The 16,965-nt window shown below is 38.1% G+C and overlaps 1 protein-coding gene across 1 annotated transcript; it reads right to left on the reverse strand.

Moving 5' to 3' along the window:
* Window positions 1–12,319: 12,319 nt before the first annotated feature.
* On the reverse strand, window positions 12,320–16,616 carry LOC108669462. Its single transcript, XM_018156800.2, has 2 exons — window positions 15,566–16,616; window positions 12,320–15,362 (listed from the first exon to the last, which is right to left on the reverse strand). Exons 1-2 carry the CDS (start codon window positions 16,546–16,548, stop codon window positions 14,117–14,119), a joined length of 2,229 nt encoding a protein of 742 aa, XP_018012289.1. The 5' UTR covers window positions 16,549–16,616; the 3' UTR covers window positions 12,320–14,116.
* Window positions 16,617–16,965: the final 349 nt, after the last annotated feature.

Consider the following 16,965-nt stretch of genomic DNA (forward strand, 5'->3'; position numbering starts at 1 on the left):
AAAGGACAACAAAGGAAACGGACGAGGCCTAACACGACGCGAACAGCTGATCAGCGCGAAGTTTATAACTTGACGATTCCAAGTTAGTAAACCTGGAGAATTTACATGAAGCTTCCATCCATTGCAATTGATTAAAATGTCATAAATATCTTATCTTTCAAATTAAAAATTAACAAATCGAAAATGTTTTTAAAAATTCCATTACGCAGTTCATAATTGCAATTGAGTTTAACAAAGAAATTGTGTTTTTAGACGATTAAGGCAATCAGACTCATAATTTTGTCAAAACAATATTTCATTAAACGGACTTGCAAGCTTTTAGATATCCCTACGTTGTCAATCGTTCTAGTTATATCGCTTTTAAAAATTTGTATTATGGAACAATTGAGGTAGAATTCAGAAGTTGTTTGATTTTAAATTTGCATATTTCTGCGGCTACAAGGAATCAGAATCCTCATTAAATGCAAAGAGTATGACTCAGAGCGTAAATTGGTGACTTCCTATCGGAAATCAACCCAAAATCTAAGTGCATTTACGTTACCTAAAGACTTCATTAGCACACAATATAAATATTTCAAATGAATTTCGATTACGTTAGATTTCGTATATATGCTATTGCTATCCTACAAAATATAACGACACGTTAGTAGAGCTACTATACAATAAAAAGACAATGGTCGTTTTGTGTGCAAGTGCATGTTTTTGTCTCTCAATAATTAATAAAGAGCTCTTATTTCAGGCAGCACGTGGTAACTTCATTGGGGCGAATGTTCTAATATTTTTTTATTCACCAACTGCATAGTTAGAAAGTATTTCATACTTGAATCGATTTTATTAAAACAACTACTACGGCACAAAAAACATTGAAAATGTAATATATATAGAACTTTTTCCATTGTGATTTGAAACTCTCCCGGGACACAGCAGTAGGCCTATCATCTACGAACATCATTTGTCTACATGCACGTGGGACCAAAGACATAAATTTTAAAACGAATGGTTACTAATTTTTTTTATCTAATTCAATGACAGTAATAGAATTTGCAGCGCTTGACATTATCTTTAAATTTTAGAGTTACTACACGAGTTCCAAACTAAGTACATCAAGGCCGATACTCAAACACGATGCGAACGACACGAGCGCCGAGCCCAGACTCAGGATGCCGGCTTACGGCGACCCGACCTGCCTACAGCAAGTGCAGCCTATGCATGTGATGTAGGAGGCGTGAAGCACCGACCTACTCACACGTGCAGCCTGTACATGGGATGTAGGAGGCGTGATGCATCGACCTACTCACACGTTCCACCTGTACATGTGATGTAGGAGGCGTGATGCATCGACCTACTCACACGTGCAGCCTGTACATGTGATGTAGGAGGCGTGATGCTCCGACCTACTCACACGTGCAGCCTGTACATGTGATGTAGGAGGCGCGATGCTCCGACCTACTCACACGTGCAGCCTGTACATGTGATGTAGGAGGCGTGATGCATCGACCTACTCACACGTGCAGCCTGTACATGTGATGTAGGAGGCGTGATGCTCCGACCTACTCACACGTGCAGCCTGTACATGTGATGTAGGAGGCGCGATGCACAGACCATATCACACGCGCAGCCTACGGAGACAAAGAGATCGCTACACGTAATTAAAACACTCATCCTAAAAAATATGGCCGTAATTTACCAAGATTAAATTATTATGATACAACGAACCGCGTATTTGTATACGAAGCACACGAGCAGGTAGGTACGAGAGTCCGCGAAACTGTTTATTCTTCGAGCAACGCTGAGAAGAGAAATATAAACCAGTTCGCATTCGGGTTTCGTTTTATCAGCTATGTGAGTTAATAATCAAAATATCACAAACTTTATTCTCATGCCGACGAAATTAAGCTCGTACTATAATATACAACAGTCAGCAAATGCTCTAAAACAAACACACACATATCATTCTGAAATGTTCTGTAAACCTTTCTTTATTTATAAAATGTTAGCAAGTGCGTAGGTTATATAGGCAGAGTGATTATGATCAACAAGATTGGCGCAAGGTTCAAAAGAGCAGCTGAGGGTTCAAAACACGCAATTAGCTGTGAAATTTTTGGTTAAAATCGGCAAGGTGCGCCGGTCGAAATAAATTGGCAACGAGCCAGAATGTCTTAATTAAAGCTGACTTCACTATATTATATTATAACGTATGTTTTTGTAATGTTTGAGTAGGTTTGTTAGTGGGTGAGCTTGAAGCCTGGCGCCTTGAATATTTTGCTGTTTTTCGCGAGAGTATCCACGACATTTTTTATGTCGGCACATTACCTAGACCTGAAAAATTTTCATTAGCGGGTGAATTGTAAGGCACTATAAATTGGGATGAAATGATTGGACATAAAAAAATCTTAATTTGATGTTGAAATAGTGCATATAAATTTAGTTGAAAAGACTCAATAAGTATTTTTCATACTTATTTCTCATACTACGCATTTCAAGGAGATTCAAATGAGAGTTCTATCTATAATGTGGGTTCGAAGAGCATGCATGGTCTCTCTTTATTCAAGACATATTATTTTATTATTATTGTTGTTATGGGTTAATCATTTATTGAAAGCCTTTTACTCTTCAAGCTGCAAATGAGATTGGAATTCAACTGAAGTGCAGCCTATGCAACAGGTTGTTCCTAGAAAAATGCACGTACATGTGGATGAAATTTTCGAATGCTAACTTTCGTTGTAAACTTAAAATCTTTCACACCCAAGGCTATTCTATCACATCGCACTATCTAAGGTTTCATGTTTCTTACCATCTCCAGACGTTGAGGTGTGAAGTTTCTCAAATCTGAAGATTCACTCGCACTTCTTGACTCTACAAGTAGAAGCACGCAACTGAAGTAGAAGTCGGTCCAAGGAGCGAGCATAACTTTACAGAGGGCACTGTCCGCTGGAGGTGCGGATGGCTGGTGACCAATAGATTGGAGCCATCCGAGTTTGCAGGTGTTTAGGTGGCCATAAAACAGGAGCATAGGCTTATTTTTTAATATCATTCCTGAAAAATTTCCCGCGACAACTTTTCACACGTATATTTGTTCAAATGTATGCCAGCAGACGCAATTTTTTTTCCGGCACTTATACTCACTGGGAGTTTGGATGTTGTCTAAAATCACGTTGGGTACTAGAATGAATAACTCCAACAAAAGCAATGAAGTGTTGTTTCTTGAGTCGGTCTGCCACAAAATCTTTTTTCCTTTACGATGGGACCCTTGAATTCTAGAATTTCGAATGATCTTAAAATTTAGGAGTAAGACTTTATAATGATGCACGCATATGACTAATTTCGGAATGGTTTGTTATGGTTCAGCGAACTCAGATCGGAGGACACATCGTATATTTTTTAGAGTTTTCATTCTCTAGATGTGAAATGTAAGTTTCACAATCGCTAAAAAAATGAGTTCAATCTGGCTGAGTAAATGTACAATTTCTACATGAACTACACAGCAGATTATCCACGTATAACAAGTAAACCATTTTTCCCTTTTGAGCATCAATGCAGTCCCGTACGTGTGTAACTGAATAATTCTTCAATTTACTTCAAGTTGAACTATAGCATAAAGATATCCATTAAATCTCAGGGTGGTCTTTCTTTTCTCTTTTTCATATTATGGTATATTCCAGATTACCAGATTATTAAAAAAATATAACTCAGTACTCACTGCAGTGAGTGACAGAGAGCGCATTTTCTCGTCGACGAAAACTTGAGGTCACGGACGGACGGACAGACGGACAGACGGACGGACAGACAGACAGACGGACATGGCGAGCACAATAGTGCATTTTTTCCATAAATGAGAAAATGCGCTAAAAAATTGCACGCTTTCTGGAACACTGACAATGACATCGCCCATAATCTACCCCATATTAATTAATTGTGAAATTTTAATTTAAATGTTATAAAGAAATTCAAATAAGTTGTTAGATGGTGCAAAGATCGATATTTACCACTTTTCCATTCAATTATAACTATCTATAATATCATATTCATGATATTTTATTGATTTAAAATATGTTACAATTATTCTGCTTCAGTCATTTAAAAATCAGACGATGCAATTTAAATTAAATTAGTTATTGTCAAATTTCGTCAGAAAGTTTTGTGGAACAACTCATGCAGTCTTAACATGGCGCAATGCGAGCCATAGAGTCTGAACGACTAAAACCCAATCCATGAACTTAAACTCTGAACTTTTTTGTGGTCTTTTTAGGAAGCGAGCTTGCTGGAAGAGTCAAAAAAGGTCAGTGTCTACTACTGGAAAAAAATGCATGTGACGAAATGCACGATAGTCAAGACAAAGAGTGATACCTGAAACCCTGGGTCTCTTCTACCTGACCGGCGTATGCCTAACAAAAAGGCAAGCCGGGCAGCCAGCTAGTGGAGGACTCGAGGATGGACCTGGAAGAGGTCGCCTGCCGAAGACCACCACTGCCTTGGATGTAATGGAATGGACCATCATGATTCCTGCCTTCCGGAACGTAGCCTTCAACACTTCAAGCCGTCCGTATCTAGGCCGTGGGTCGAACCAGCCCTCGGTCGAACGGCCACTTGTCGAAAGACGATAAATTTTGGAACAGAACTATGCTATCTGAAACCTAACCTCAGATGCGGTGAACGTAAAATTACGTAATTTAACGATGCCTGGAATTCAGATTCGAGACGCGGCCTGGTGGTGCACGGCAGGTTCTATGCGAGGCCGGTGGAAGACAAAGCTGAGTGGTTCACGGCTGATTGGTGGATGTCCGGAGAGATCCAAGGCGTTCGATTCAGGGCTTATTGGTGCACAAAATTGGTGGTGCACGGCTGCGCTCCCCCTGGAAGTTGTGTCACTTGGAAGCAGGGTTGCCAGATAGTATTTTTTTCGGACAAATTGAGCGATTTAGTTTTTGTCAGTTGCGTTGGTTGGGTAAAATTTATAAAGGAGGTACTTCATTATTAAATTTTGAAATGTGCGAAAAAATGAAAAGATAATTTTTACACCGGAGCCTACATATATACTAGAATATATTGGGTTCTAGGCCTTTTATGTTGCGGACTTCTGGCAACCGTGCCAGCATGGCACATTCATTGCATCACGGCAAGAAATTTCATCTAAATCCTGCAAGCTGATGAAAAACAAATAAAAACTCTAGATTTGAAACTACGGTTTTATCGAATTGATGGCTTTACTATGTCATTGCAGCTTATTTAAATTACTTAAATTGAAAAAAACTAATTACATAGTTTAATAAAAAATAAATTTAAATTAAAATAAAATTTTTAAATTAAATTTAAATTTTCCCCCGTTAAAATTACTTCCACGTGTTTCCTAAAATGTGTGAATAGAGGCTTGAAGAATGATAACCATGCTAGTCCCTTAACCGACGCCATAAGAAAGTTCGCACGAGGCAAACACACAAGCCTCGGTGACCGCAATGCTTCTTTCTCTTCGATTTGCTTAGCTCTTTGTTTGTCCGGGACGATTTCGATGTACGCGTCTGATCTTCATTAATACATCGATATTAAATAACATATTGTTCTTCACAATCTTCTCATTTCTTCGTCTTAGTTTTCCCTTCTTATTTTTCTCCTCTTTGTTTTATTTTTCTAATTTCTTCTTTTTAGCGCATTTTCTCATTTATGGAAAAAATGCACTATTGTGCTCGCCATGTCCGTCCGTCCGTCTGTCTGTCTGTCCGTGACTTCACGTTTTCGTCGACGAGAAAATGCGCTCTCGGTCACTCACTGCAGTGAGTACTGAGTTATATTTTTTAAATCACTTTTATCTCTCAACATTATCATTCAACTGTCAAGCAAGCTCTTGTTTGCATTAGGGTTCGTCCATATCAGCTTCTTTGGTTGATATTATAAGTAGAATAAAAATATATATTACTTCCGCATTAAGAAATACAATAGACTATCCGAACAATGAAACCAATCATTTCAGGACAGAATGTCAAGGAAACATGCACGATAAAAATCATTATTTACTGAACGTGTTGACTTCAAATTTCATCATTATCGCAAAGAATATATCGCGATATTTTTCCTTTATGACCAGCTTCTGTCAAAAAGAAAAGTCGTGTTTTGTACGATTAAATAATTTATTTAACAAGTTGAAGAAACAGTTTGCGTACAACGATCATAAAGCTAAATCTTAATTATCCGCTGATAACAATCTGACTTTTTCTTCAGATAAGAAATATAAATAAAAGTATTGAAAGGGAATGTTTCATGTTGTGGATTTTTCATTTATTTCTGTTTCCAGATGTAGGGTTGATGTGAAACGTGCATAGTTGGTAAGTGAGTTGACGATGGCGTCAACATTTCAGCTTTTTGCCTCCAGGTGAGGTGCAGGCAAGCGTCGGCATCGCTGCTACGTGATAGATAAGAAGAACCAGACGGTCAGATAGTGAGGAGATAAGTTTCGATAAGTTTTCAATGTTGTCAAACGGCTCCATGTTTGGAAATCTTTTATCAATGCCATTCCTTATTGATTTCATCCCAGTTCCATCAGCACAAAGGTTTGTCTCATTTAGAAGAAATCATGCAGAAATTCCCGAATTCCATTCATATGTCACTCCTATGCATGCATGAAATTTCGGGCAATCTAATATGGTTTAGCGATCGGACAACGGTACCTGAGTTGTTAAAAAGTAATAAATTTATATAATGTAACCAAATCACCATACCGGTAGCAAACCATGAATAAATATCAGTTATATCACTCATCGCGCACTTGAAGTGCTACTTATAACAATAAAGCCCTTGCATTACAGAAGCCGACATAACAACACATCAGCGCTATACGAACTCTCAACATAAGTTTGGGACTTGATGAGAAGCGAGGAAAGCTTTGAAGCGATGACACATTAACTTCCAGTTGTCGATCACTGACGAATTATAATGTGAAGTGCACTCAACATCAAGTTTTAATGCAATGATACAAGTCGAAAAGCGCAACACTTCGCACTTTTCACTGGCAACCATGCAAGCAAGTTCGATGTTAGGGTCATGTATATCTTTTGTATGCAGCTTTAGACAGAACTACGAATTTTAGATGAAGGAATACGCATGTGTCTATAATAAATATTTTGTGTAACCATTAATGCATCGTTATTTGAATAAAAGCAGTTTAGATAATTTCTAGAATGCGGCTTGAGGCGCTCTAAACTTCGAGATGCTGCTCAAGTTAATGGGCAAACAAAATATTTACATATTTTTGTTATATTATGAACGTCTCCATGGATTCCAGGACTTTTATATCCCAATCATAATTCATGTGAAATAAATAATTCATAATTTGTCCACTCTGTTCAGGTTGCACAATAATAGGATTGAACATTTAAAGTCCCTGTTAAAAACGCGCTAGTTTCAATACTTATATTTGTGCCTGTCTTCTTCGTGAATTGTCATCAATTTATTATAATGCCAACTTAGTTTAATGTTATCCGGGTGCTCTTTTATACGTCTATGTTTCATGTTGAAACGTGACTGTTGCCTCGCTTCTAGAATATGGCTGTCATTCCTTAACATGACTGTGGCTTCATTTTTGGTCCCCTCAGTTTCGTGCCTAGCTAATGACTTAGGCCCCAACCCTAGAGCATGGATGCTGCTTCAATTATAGAACGATGAAGCTGCTTCGATTCTACTGTAGGGTTGCGTCTTTTCTAGAAAACGGCTGTCGCTTTGTTGCTATAGAATCGCTACGGTGTTATTTTTGATATGCCTTTGTTTGTAGAATTTAATTGAAACTTTTTAATTAAGACAGCTTTTATTTTCCTTCAAATAAATTACACAGTTATTGCGTCGTTCCTAGAATTTGGAGGTTGCTATGTTTCTAGGAGATGGCTTTTACTTTATTAATAGAACATGACTGTAGCCACCATTTAATGATGCTTTTGTTCAGTTTCTAGAACGTAGCTTTGTTTTTAGAACATGAATGTAATTTGTTTCTAGTACATGAATGATTCATCGATTCATGCAATTGGGTGTCATTTCGATTCTAGAACATGGATACTGATTTTCTTCTAGAAAATGGCTGCAGCTTCGATTCTAAACTTTAGATGTTGCTTCGTTTGCAGAAAGTTTAAGTCATTTTGATTCTTGAAATACTTATTTTTCGAACTTATTCATTACTTTTGTTCTCGAACATAGATGTTTCTTTGCTAGAACATTGACATTACTTCATTTCTAGAACATTAATGTTGTTTCGTTACCAGCACATTGAGGTAGTTTCGTTGCCAGAACATTAATGTTTTTTCGTTGCTAGAACATTGAACATTAAATAAACATTCAATAATTCAAAGGTAAATCCGTAAACAAAATATGGCACAAATCGCTTGATGCTAAGTGGTTATCAAGCAGACGCCCGAGTCACTGCCCACCACTCCCCCCCCCTAGGTTGTTGGAAGTATTTTGCAGTCGCTTGTGTCTCTGTGTGCCGTTAGGATATTTTATAGGACTCGTTAGGAAACTGTATAGGACCAAGATTATCACCTTGGAATGTTATTTAGCTGTATTTCATCTTCATTTTACATGTAGTCCGCGTCAATCAATTACTATTTCATTTCACTTAGAGATGACATTCTCACTCGATATTGCGACTAAAACCTAAAACGGACGATTTTTATCTCGTTCATGATGATGACAGTTCACGCTGATGGGAGTTACCTGCTCGTTGAACCTTACAAAAATAGTTGCAGAGTGCGGCCAAAATGCCAAGGGGTTTAAAAAACGTGTTGATTGAGCGTGAAAATGCAAAACAAGTTTGAGTCAATATAAATATACGTCTGTTACACTAATCCTGATATCAGTAGTTCAAGAGCTAAATTCTATTATGATAATGGCGCCAAGCCATTGAGGGAAACTGATTGCAGACAGTAAATCATTTACAACTTATTATTGAAAATATAATTCATAGGCTAGAAGCTCGAAGTTCAAGTACGTGATCATTTTAAGAAAACAATGCGATGATAGATGACAATAATTATATAATTATCACTTAACCTTTGATGTTTCTTGCTGCCATTAGGGCAATTTCATAAGCGGTTCTGTAGCAGAAACGAGAAGCTGCTATCATTGGAACAATTTTTTTCTATATTACCTTTAATCAAGAGTCATGCAAATTAAAGATAAGGGTCAAATTTCAGTCGATGAAGAACTGTCGATACGCACCTTGAAAATATCATGAACTAGACTGTGACTGAATAAAGCGCCTACAATGAATGCGTCTCACGGCACTGACGACGGATAAAAAAGGCATCTTGTGATGAATAATTTCATCGAAAAACATCATGATAACGATTTCCACAGACAGACGAATGATTTCAGAAATATAATGCTAGTTAGATAGTTCGTATAAGAAATAAACTGCGAAATTTTTCAGCATAGCTATGAGATAACTTTACATTCGAATTACTGTATTGTTTTAAACGCATCCTTAGTGATATTATTAGATAAAAACTAAGAATGAAATACAAGGCAGCAATTTATGTATAAAATTAGATATTAATTGAAATTCCTACAATTCTCATCGAATGACAGCTCCCTAAACAAGTCCCATCGCGTTGATGCATGACCGGATTTTATTATATATGTTTTATCGTGCCAGTTACTTTACATGAGTATCTTATTACAATGAATTAAATTTAGCCCTTTACGCCCTGGCGTGACGAATTCGTCACACAGAAAAAAACATCGGTTTTCCAACAATTTCACGTTTTCTGTCATTTTTTCGAAAAATTCACAAGAATAAAAAAAGTGTTAGATTTATTTTTTACATATGTGTACCAAGTTTCAAAGTTATCTGTCGGTAAGTAACCGAAATAAAATTTCCAATTTCCAATGGCAATGTCCAATTTCTACAGAATGTCAGCTTTGAAGTGAGACTTAAAACCGAAAAAGTGAATTTTACGATTTTCATCCCAGAAATTCAGGGCGTAAAGGGTTAAGTGGATATAGACTTACTATTGACTTTCTATTTTTCTATATTACTATTACTTTCTACTATTACTATCTTTTAACTTACCTTTACTACTCCGCTGGAAGAACCATTCGACCGATGCACGATGCGAACCCGAGACTGCTTCAGACCGCGCGACGCCTTAGATCCCGTTTTATAATTGTTAATAATTGATTGTTTATCGTTAGAGAGCCTTGTTCCGATGGTGGTATTTTCTAATCGCTCCACTGCCGGTAAATTCTTGAACCTGATGCAATTATAGCAGCGTGTACAAGAGGATAAGTTAGATTTTTTTCATCACATTGTTGAGTGAATACTGTCACTTTTTTCTGCTCTTTGTTTCTAATTTGTTTAAGTAATATTTTGCACTCTTTCTTCACTGCATCCCGTTCAACCGCACAGAGGATTAATGTAATTCTGACAATTGATTTTAAATTCTGAGCTTAAGACGTCAGTATTGAACTATAACAATTTTCTTCCATTTGCTCACTCAAACAACACGTCTTTAAAACCCCTTGCCATGTCGGTGACATTCTGCCATTAATGCTGCAAGGTTTCAACGAGCAATTATCTCTCAACATCATGAGCTGTCATCCTCTTAGACGTCCTAAAAACCAACCGTTTTATGTTTTACTTTCATAATCGAATAGAAATATTATCTCTTGTTGGAAGGAAATACTTCTTGACAGTTTTTGAATAAAATAAAGATGAAATCAAATGAACTAAGTAAAGGTTCAAGATAATAATAAAAGTCCTATAAAGTAACCTATAGACCCACACTCTACAGTGAAATTCTCTGGTCAACCTATGATGTAAGGTGGAGCCGGGGATGGCGCGTCGATCAACTTGCGTATGAGGCTTGAAGAACCTCTTAACATCAATCGAGTTGTGTTATATTTTTTACTGATTTATAATTCAGTAATAAATATTAAATTCATAAGTATCACGTCCGTAAATCAAGTTAACTTTCGAAACATCAAAGTCAAAATTACACTGAAATTTACGATTTTTTGCAATTTTCAATGGCTTTGTACCAACTCTAGAAATCGTTTGGGTGGAAAATCCTTTGACGGGGATTCATTTGCCAGATGTCCACACAACAAATCATAGCTGGATTAGGACTTTTATAGCCATTGGCTACTGGAAAAATGCGAGTCGGAGCAGCGTGAAGAGGTTGGGCCATCCGAGGCTAGGCCGTATCCAGAACTGCCTCTCATGATCGCCCATGCTTACGAATTGGCTGAAGACATTATCAACTTTGGGCAGTGTGTCACTGGTCTGGATTACGGTGCTTCAGTGTTGTCTGCGGCTTTTAGCTGTGAGGCTGAGTGTAGTTATTGCATGTTGGGATTGTGCGATGGCTAGGGCTTGGTCAAGAGTTGATTTTCTGGCCCTGGCGGCTTTTGGCTGCGAGGCTGAGTGTAGTTATTGCATGTTGGGACTGGGCGATGGCTAGGGCTTGGTCAGGAGTTAAGTTTGTGTCCCAGGGTTGCGCTCTTCGACAGTAAAGTTTCGACGTTAATTTGGTCCCGACAAAATCGCGTATCCGAATATCGAAAGGAGTTCGGCAAACGTGATCGGATGTGCGCATGGTTGAACTAATACAACCTAATTAGTTGAACTAATACAACCTAATTAGTTGAACTAATACAACCTAACTAATATTAGTTCAACCATAGGTTGCGCGAATCTAGCCCCTCTTCCTGACGGTCATGGCGCCTCTCAAAATCATTCGATTTTTTTTTTATTCTTGACGTCGAGTAAGTCATCGCTTTCAACGAATTTACTTTGTACATCGAGAGATTACTATATGTCTTCATATTTCTAATTACATTCTCAGCAGTTGAATGTATGTTTTTTTCGTTGAATGGAGTAATTGACGTCTACCACTAGAAGCTTTTCAAATACAAGGGGCACGACACTTACGGATAAATTTAGGTTATTTCTTGTCGAAGATTTCTTTATAATTTAAGCGGAGAGATTATTTGTATACAAGCGACAATTTACAAGCTTGAACAAATGGTGCCCATCAAGTCTTTTATAATCTTGATAGTGTGAACCAACTTCAACTAATCTACCGATAAATTCATTACCCTTAAAGCATTAGCTTAACTCCTACAGTCAAAACTCAAACGATAAGAGAATGTGAATAACCGCAGGAAAATGAGGAAGCAAACTAAACACTTGAACGTTACATTTAATAATTAGTTGCAAAGCGAAGGCTTTGGTGAGTTCGAGCTACGAGTATTTTGTTCCAGGCGATATTTTATAGGAAGAAAAAAATGGAAAATAATTTATAATTACGCACGATAACCTCGGGGAAATAAAATGAAGAGACATACATGTTGGCTTTTATTCTCAAGACGTTAACTTGCTTAGTAGAACAGCAGTTTGGGTAGTCATGCTCTTCACTAGACAAGGTGGTAAGTGCAAGAGGAGTTTATTGACAATAACCTAACGGCAAGGCAATACGCAAATATATTCAATGCAAATAAAAAAAACGTTGATCAGAATGTGGGCGGTGATGATGGTAGCGCCTACAATTACGTTAATAGTTTTCAATTTAATCTCTCAGTGAAGGGAAAAATATAAGGAACTCTTGCTGCGGCATTAACCATCAAGACATTTTAAATACGTTCATTATGCCATTAGTGACTCAATTCGTGTAGAAAGCTGTGATGGACGATTGTACTAATGATGACTCGCGACCAATAACTTCTCAAGTAAATATGCACGAGCAACTCAAAAAGCCACACAAGTACTAATATCCTTAAAATATATATTTTACTTAAATTAACATAGCTTACAACCTCACAAGATGGCATCGGAAGTTCGGAACAAACAGTCCGAAGGCTAACGAAAAAGTGTGGTTTATCCACCTAATTACGGGCTTTAATCCCTTGACACGAATACGTCAACGATGCCTTAATTATCGCTGCGAGAACATAGATGTAACGTTCCACGAATCTCAGGTTTAGAGCCAAAGAAAGAAAACTGCGAGATTCTCGGAAAAGTGAAATAGTTTCCAAGATATATGCATCAAGGAGGATAAGTGGGGAGCATATCGGACTACACAAGTTCTAGAGAGTTGCAATACTAAGATACAGTCGCCAGTGCCAGTACTTTCTATAGAAAATCTCACATTCCCCACAAAATTGACGCGATATCGAGTCATATTTCCACCTGAAAATGAATATCAAATTCCGGTGTGAGTACTCGTTGACATAGCGCAACTCAGAGATTTATTATTAGTGTTTACACTAATAATAATTCAAAACACTTGCTTGAACAAAACAAAACCTGAAAACAAGGCACACAAAAAACGAGGGCAACAATTTTGGTAGCCAAAATTATTATTAGTGTTTACACTAATAATAATTCAAAACACTTGCTTGAACAAAACACCTGAAAACAATGTACACAAAAAACGAGGGCAAAAATTTTGGTAGCCAAAATCATGAGATTTCAAGTTCCATGAGTACTACATATTAAATTAAGAGTCAAAACGTCAGATAATTTCCTCTGAAGTATCTCCCTACAAACGCTGAGGGTGCTCTTAACTTGCGGTCGCTTATCTACACAGCAGTGGGATGGCGTCGAGCCACTGGCAATCGGGAATACGCGAGTAATTGATAGTTACTTAAGATAGCAAATGAATGGATTTGCATCAAGCATAAAAAACATCAAAAACTATGTCATCAGACTCATCTCATAGACTCGAGAAAACATTTCCAGCTTTTTAACCAATAGTATGAAGTAGTACCAGGATCAGTGGCAGAAACTCTGCAATGTCATATGTGTACAAATTTCCAGCAAAATCTGTAGCCGAATAAATCACTTTGACACTACTGACATTGTTGAGGTCAGTAAGTTTTCAAGGATAACTATAAGGCAGATTCTGTCTAAGTGAACTGAAAAAATCAAATATATGTAGGGCACTTGACATGAAGTGCTGCAGAATCCATCCAATAACATCACTATATATAAAAGAGAAATAAAATATTATATTAAAATGTTAAACGTTACAAATGAACACCTATAATCGATCAATGAATGTACAGGAGTATGTTCACACAAACTTATCTGAGGGCAATAATGAATATTGATCATCACCATGTGCTTCACACACAACTTTCAGCAAGATTCCCAGATAATGTTGATATTTTTTGTGAATTTTCTCACACGGAATTCGTTGACAAGCATTGATGTAATTCGAGGACATCGCACGATACGGAGCGTGCGCAGGTTAGGCAGGTCGCGCGCGTGCTGCTCGAAAGCCCTGCCCCGTACGCCGTCCATGTCAATCAAGGTGAGTTTGGTGAGGTTTTGGCAGCGCTGCATCAGGCGACTCAAGCCCTCGTCCGTCACTTGCACCAACGATCGAAGAGTCAATTCCTTCAGGTATGGCATCGTGAAACTCAACAGGTTCAAGAAGTAATCCGACACGTTGTCATGATAGCTTATCAGTTCAAAGACCTCAAGTTTGGCAAATGTGGGCTCCCGAAAGAGTTGCACAAGTTCAGCATTGTGGCTCAAATCAACAAATTCTAGGCGCAAAGTTTTCAAGTTGATAAGATTACGCAGGGTGGACAATTGATTTTCACATGAAGTGGCGTGATAGCCAACTTTGAGGTGCAATTCATGCAAGCCAATACATTGAACGATGAAACCGAAGCCCTTGGTCAGAATGCTGGGAGAGATGGCGAGCGATTTGAGTTTACTTGAGACCCTCCTGATGAAGTAGCGGTAAGTGTCGTCACTGAAGAGGAACCCAGCGACATCAATGTGCTCGATGGTACGTGACTGACTACTGTTGGCGAGCTCGCGTAAGAAATTGTCGCCAAAAAAGAAGCGAGAATGGCCGACTTGAATACGGTTGAGCTTCTTGAGCTTTACAAGCGGCAACAGGAAGTCTGGATCGATGAGCAAGTCAGTGGAGATGAATTGAGAAAAATCAACAATCTCGAGGTCAAGACAATTGTTGGCAAGCTGTTGAAGAATTGTTTGAGGCACAGCAGGTCGGTGTGGGCACCTAAGTTCAACAAGGCGCGGGCAGTGCGATGAAACCGCTTGAATTATCTCGGAGATGTCAGGAGGATGGACGTTGCTGCTTTCGGGTATCTTGAGCGAGCGTAGTTCACGGCAAGAGCGAAGGAGAGACACGAAGCTTTTCCTGCGCTCTGGCTCATCTCGTTTGAGGATTATATCTTTCCAAAGGATTGGATCTCGACCAACATTCCTCCACCTTGAACAAACAGGAACCACACTTCTGCCTAGCTCCTCTGTAGTCAAATTACGGAATATCTTCAGTAGCAATTCATCCGGAAACTTGTTGACCACACCATCGCAAGACTGCGGGGCTTCTTCGATGCAAGATTTCCTGAAATAAAAAATTAATTTTTTTTTACTCATGAACAAATGAATCAAGGGAAAATACTTATATATTATAAAAAATATAAGATATTTATAAGAAATTTAACGATTTTGATTTAAAAGGAAATAGTGAAAACAAATTGTCCCACACTTATAGATTAAGAATTAATTAATGGGAAGTAAGGCTTGCAAGTTACCAATAGAGCTCACCTGGACCTCAGTCTGTCCAGAATGCTGGTAGTATTCAATGCATCATCCAAGAGAGCAATTTCTCTGATAGACTTCTTGATTGAGCTTTCTTTGGCTCTCCGTGCAAATCTCAGGGACTCGCAGGTGCGTTTTGTTCTCTTGTTGATAACAACACTGTCACCTAATTCACTCAAGATCAAATTTTTGAGAGAGCGGCGAGTGACAGATGTGAGAGGTAAGCTGTGCTTCCTGCGGAACCATTCATATGTTCGATGTAAGACCGGGAGAGAGATGCTTTCTGACAGAGTAAGTTTTTCTTTGATATAGAACAAAAATTCATCATTGGCAATGTCTTCTGGAGTCAAAGGCTTTAGATGCAAGTTTCCAACATGCCTCACTATAAACTTTTTCCAGCATACTTCGTGGCTTACCACTTGCACAGGTTTCATTGCATTCGAGCAGATCAAGAATAATTTGCGAACTTCAAGAGAGACTGCTTGGGTCTTAACAAAAGATTGCAAACAACCAAAATCTTTGGATGCCAGCTTTCCAACAATCAAAGCATTCTTCTTCGAGTTGTGCTTTCTGTGGCAAAACAAACAGAAAGAAGACTCTTTGACTTTGGCAGGTTGTTTCTTGACGGGAGCAGGACGTTTCCTGGGATTAATCTTGTAGTACTGCTCTTTTATTTTCTTGTAGTTACCTGCATGGATGGTTTTGCGGTAACAGCTACCATGGAACGAAGCACTACATGATGCAAGTGTTTTAGCATTCAAACCCTGCAGCTTTTCTTCAATTTTCAAATAAATGGGATCACCAAATGCAGCTCGTTCGGATATGAATCCGAGAACTTTGCGGTGATTGGTTGGGTTCTTCACAAGCGGCTCACTCGTCACTCGTTGGCAAATGTAGCAGTAAGCAAAGAGCACAGAGTTTGAAGAGGAGCCATCTTCTCTGATGTGTTGCGGTCTAGGCAACATCTCTAATGGCGACCTAGCCTGCATTTTAACAATTTAAATTAACAATCCAAACCAAATCTGAACGAATGAATGAAACGTTTCAAGGTATCGCAATCTGTTGAAGAAAATAACAAATGAAAACAATAAAATAGTCTGGATATGAAGTACAGTGTGTGCCTGCAGAAGTTATTTTTTACTTACTTACAAATCATTCCCTCATTTTGCTAAATAAAATCATCTCTAATGCTTGTGTTCTTAATTCGTTTGGATTCTGCTAAATTAATTAGTTATAACTACACTTTTCTGATAAAATTTCAGTGTTTAAAACCTATAATCTTAATAGAATAACATCAATCTTCAGTCCATTTCTTCTCTGCCCCTTGGAAGGATTTAGTTGCAGGATAAATGCAAGTAGGACACTTTGATCACACACACTATTGTGCCAGTAACATGGCTGCAGGT

The sequence above is a fragment of the Hyalella azteca genome, unplaced genomic scaffold (genome assembly GCF_000764305.2).
Source record: "Hyalella azteca isolate HAZT.00-mixed unplaced genomic scaffold, Hazt_2.0.2 contig1645, whole genome shotgun sequence".
NCBI classification, from domain to species: Eukaryota; Metazoa; Arthropoda; class Malacostraca; order Amphipoda; family Hyalellidae; genus Hyalella; species Hyalella azteca.

Excerpts from the sequence above, each read along its gene's own strand:
- LOC108669462 (XM_018156800.2), bottom strand. The coding sequence starts at position 16,548 with ATGCAGGCTAGGTCGCCATTAGAGATGTTGCCTAGACCGCAACACATC. Across the intron at positions 15,363-15,565 it reads CTGGACAGACTGAGGTCCAG|GAAATCTTGCATCGAAGAAG; the intron begins GTGAGCTCTATT and ends TTTTTATTTCAG.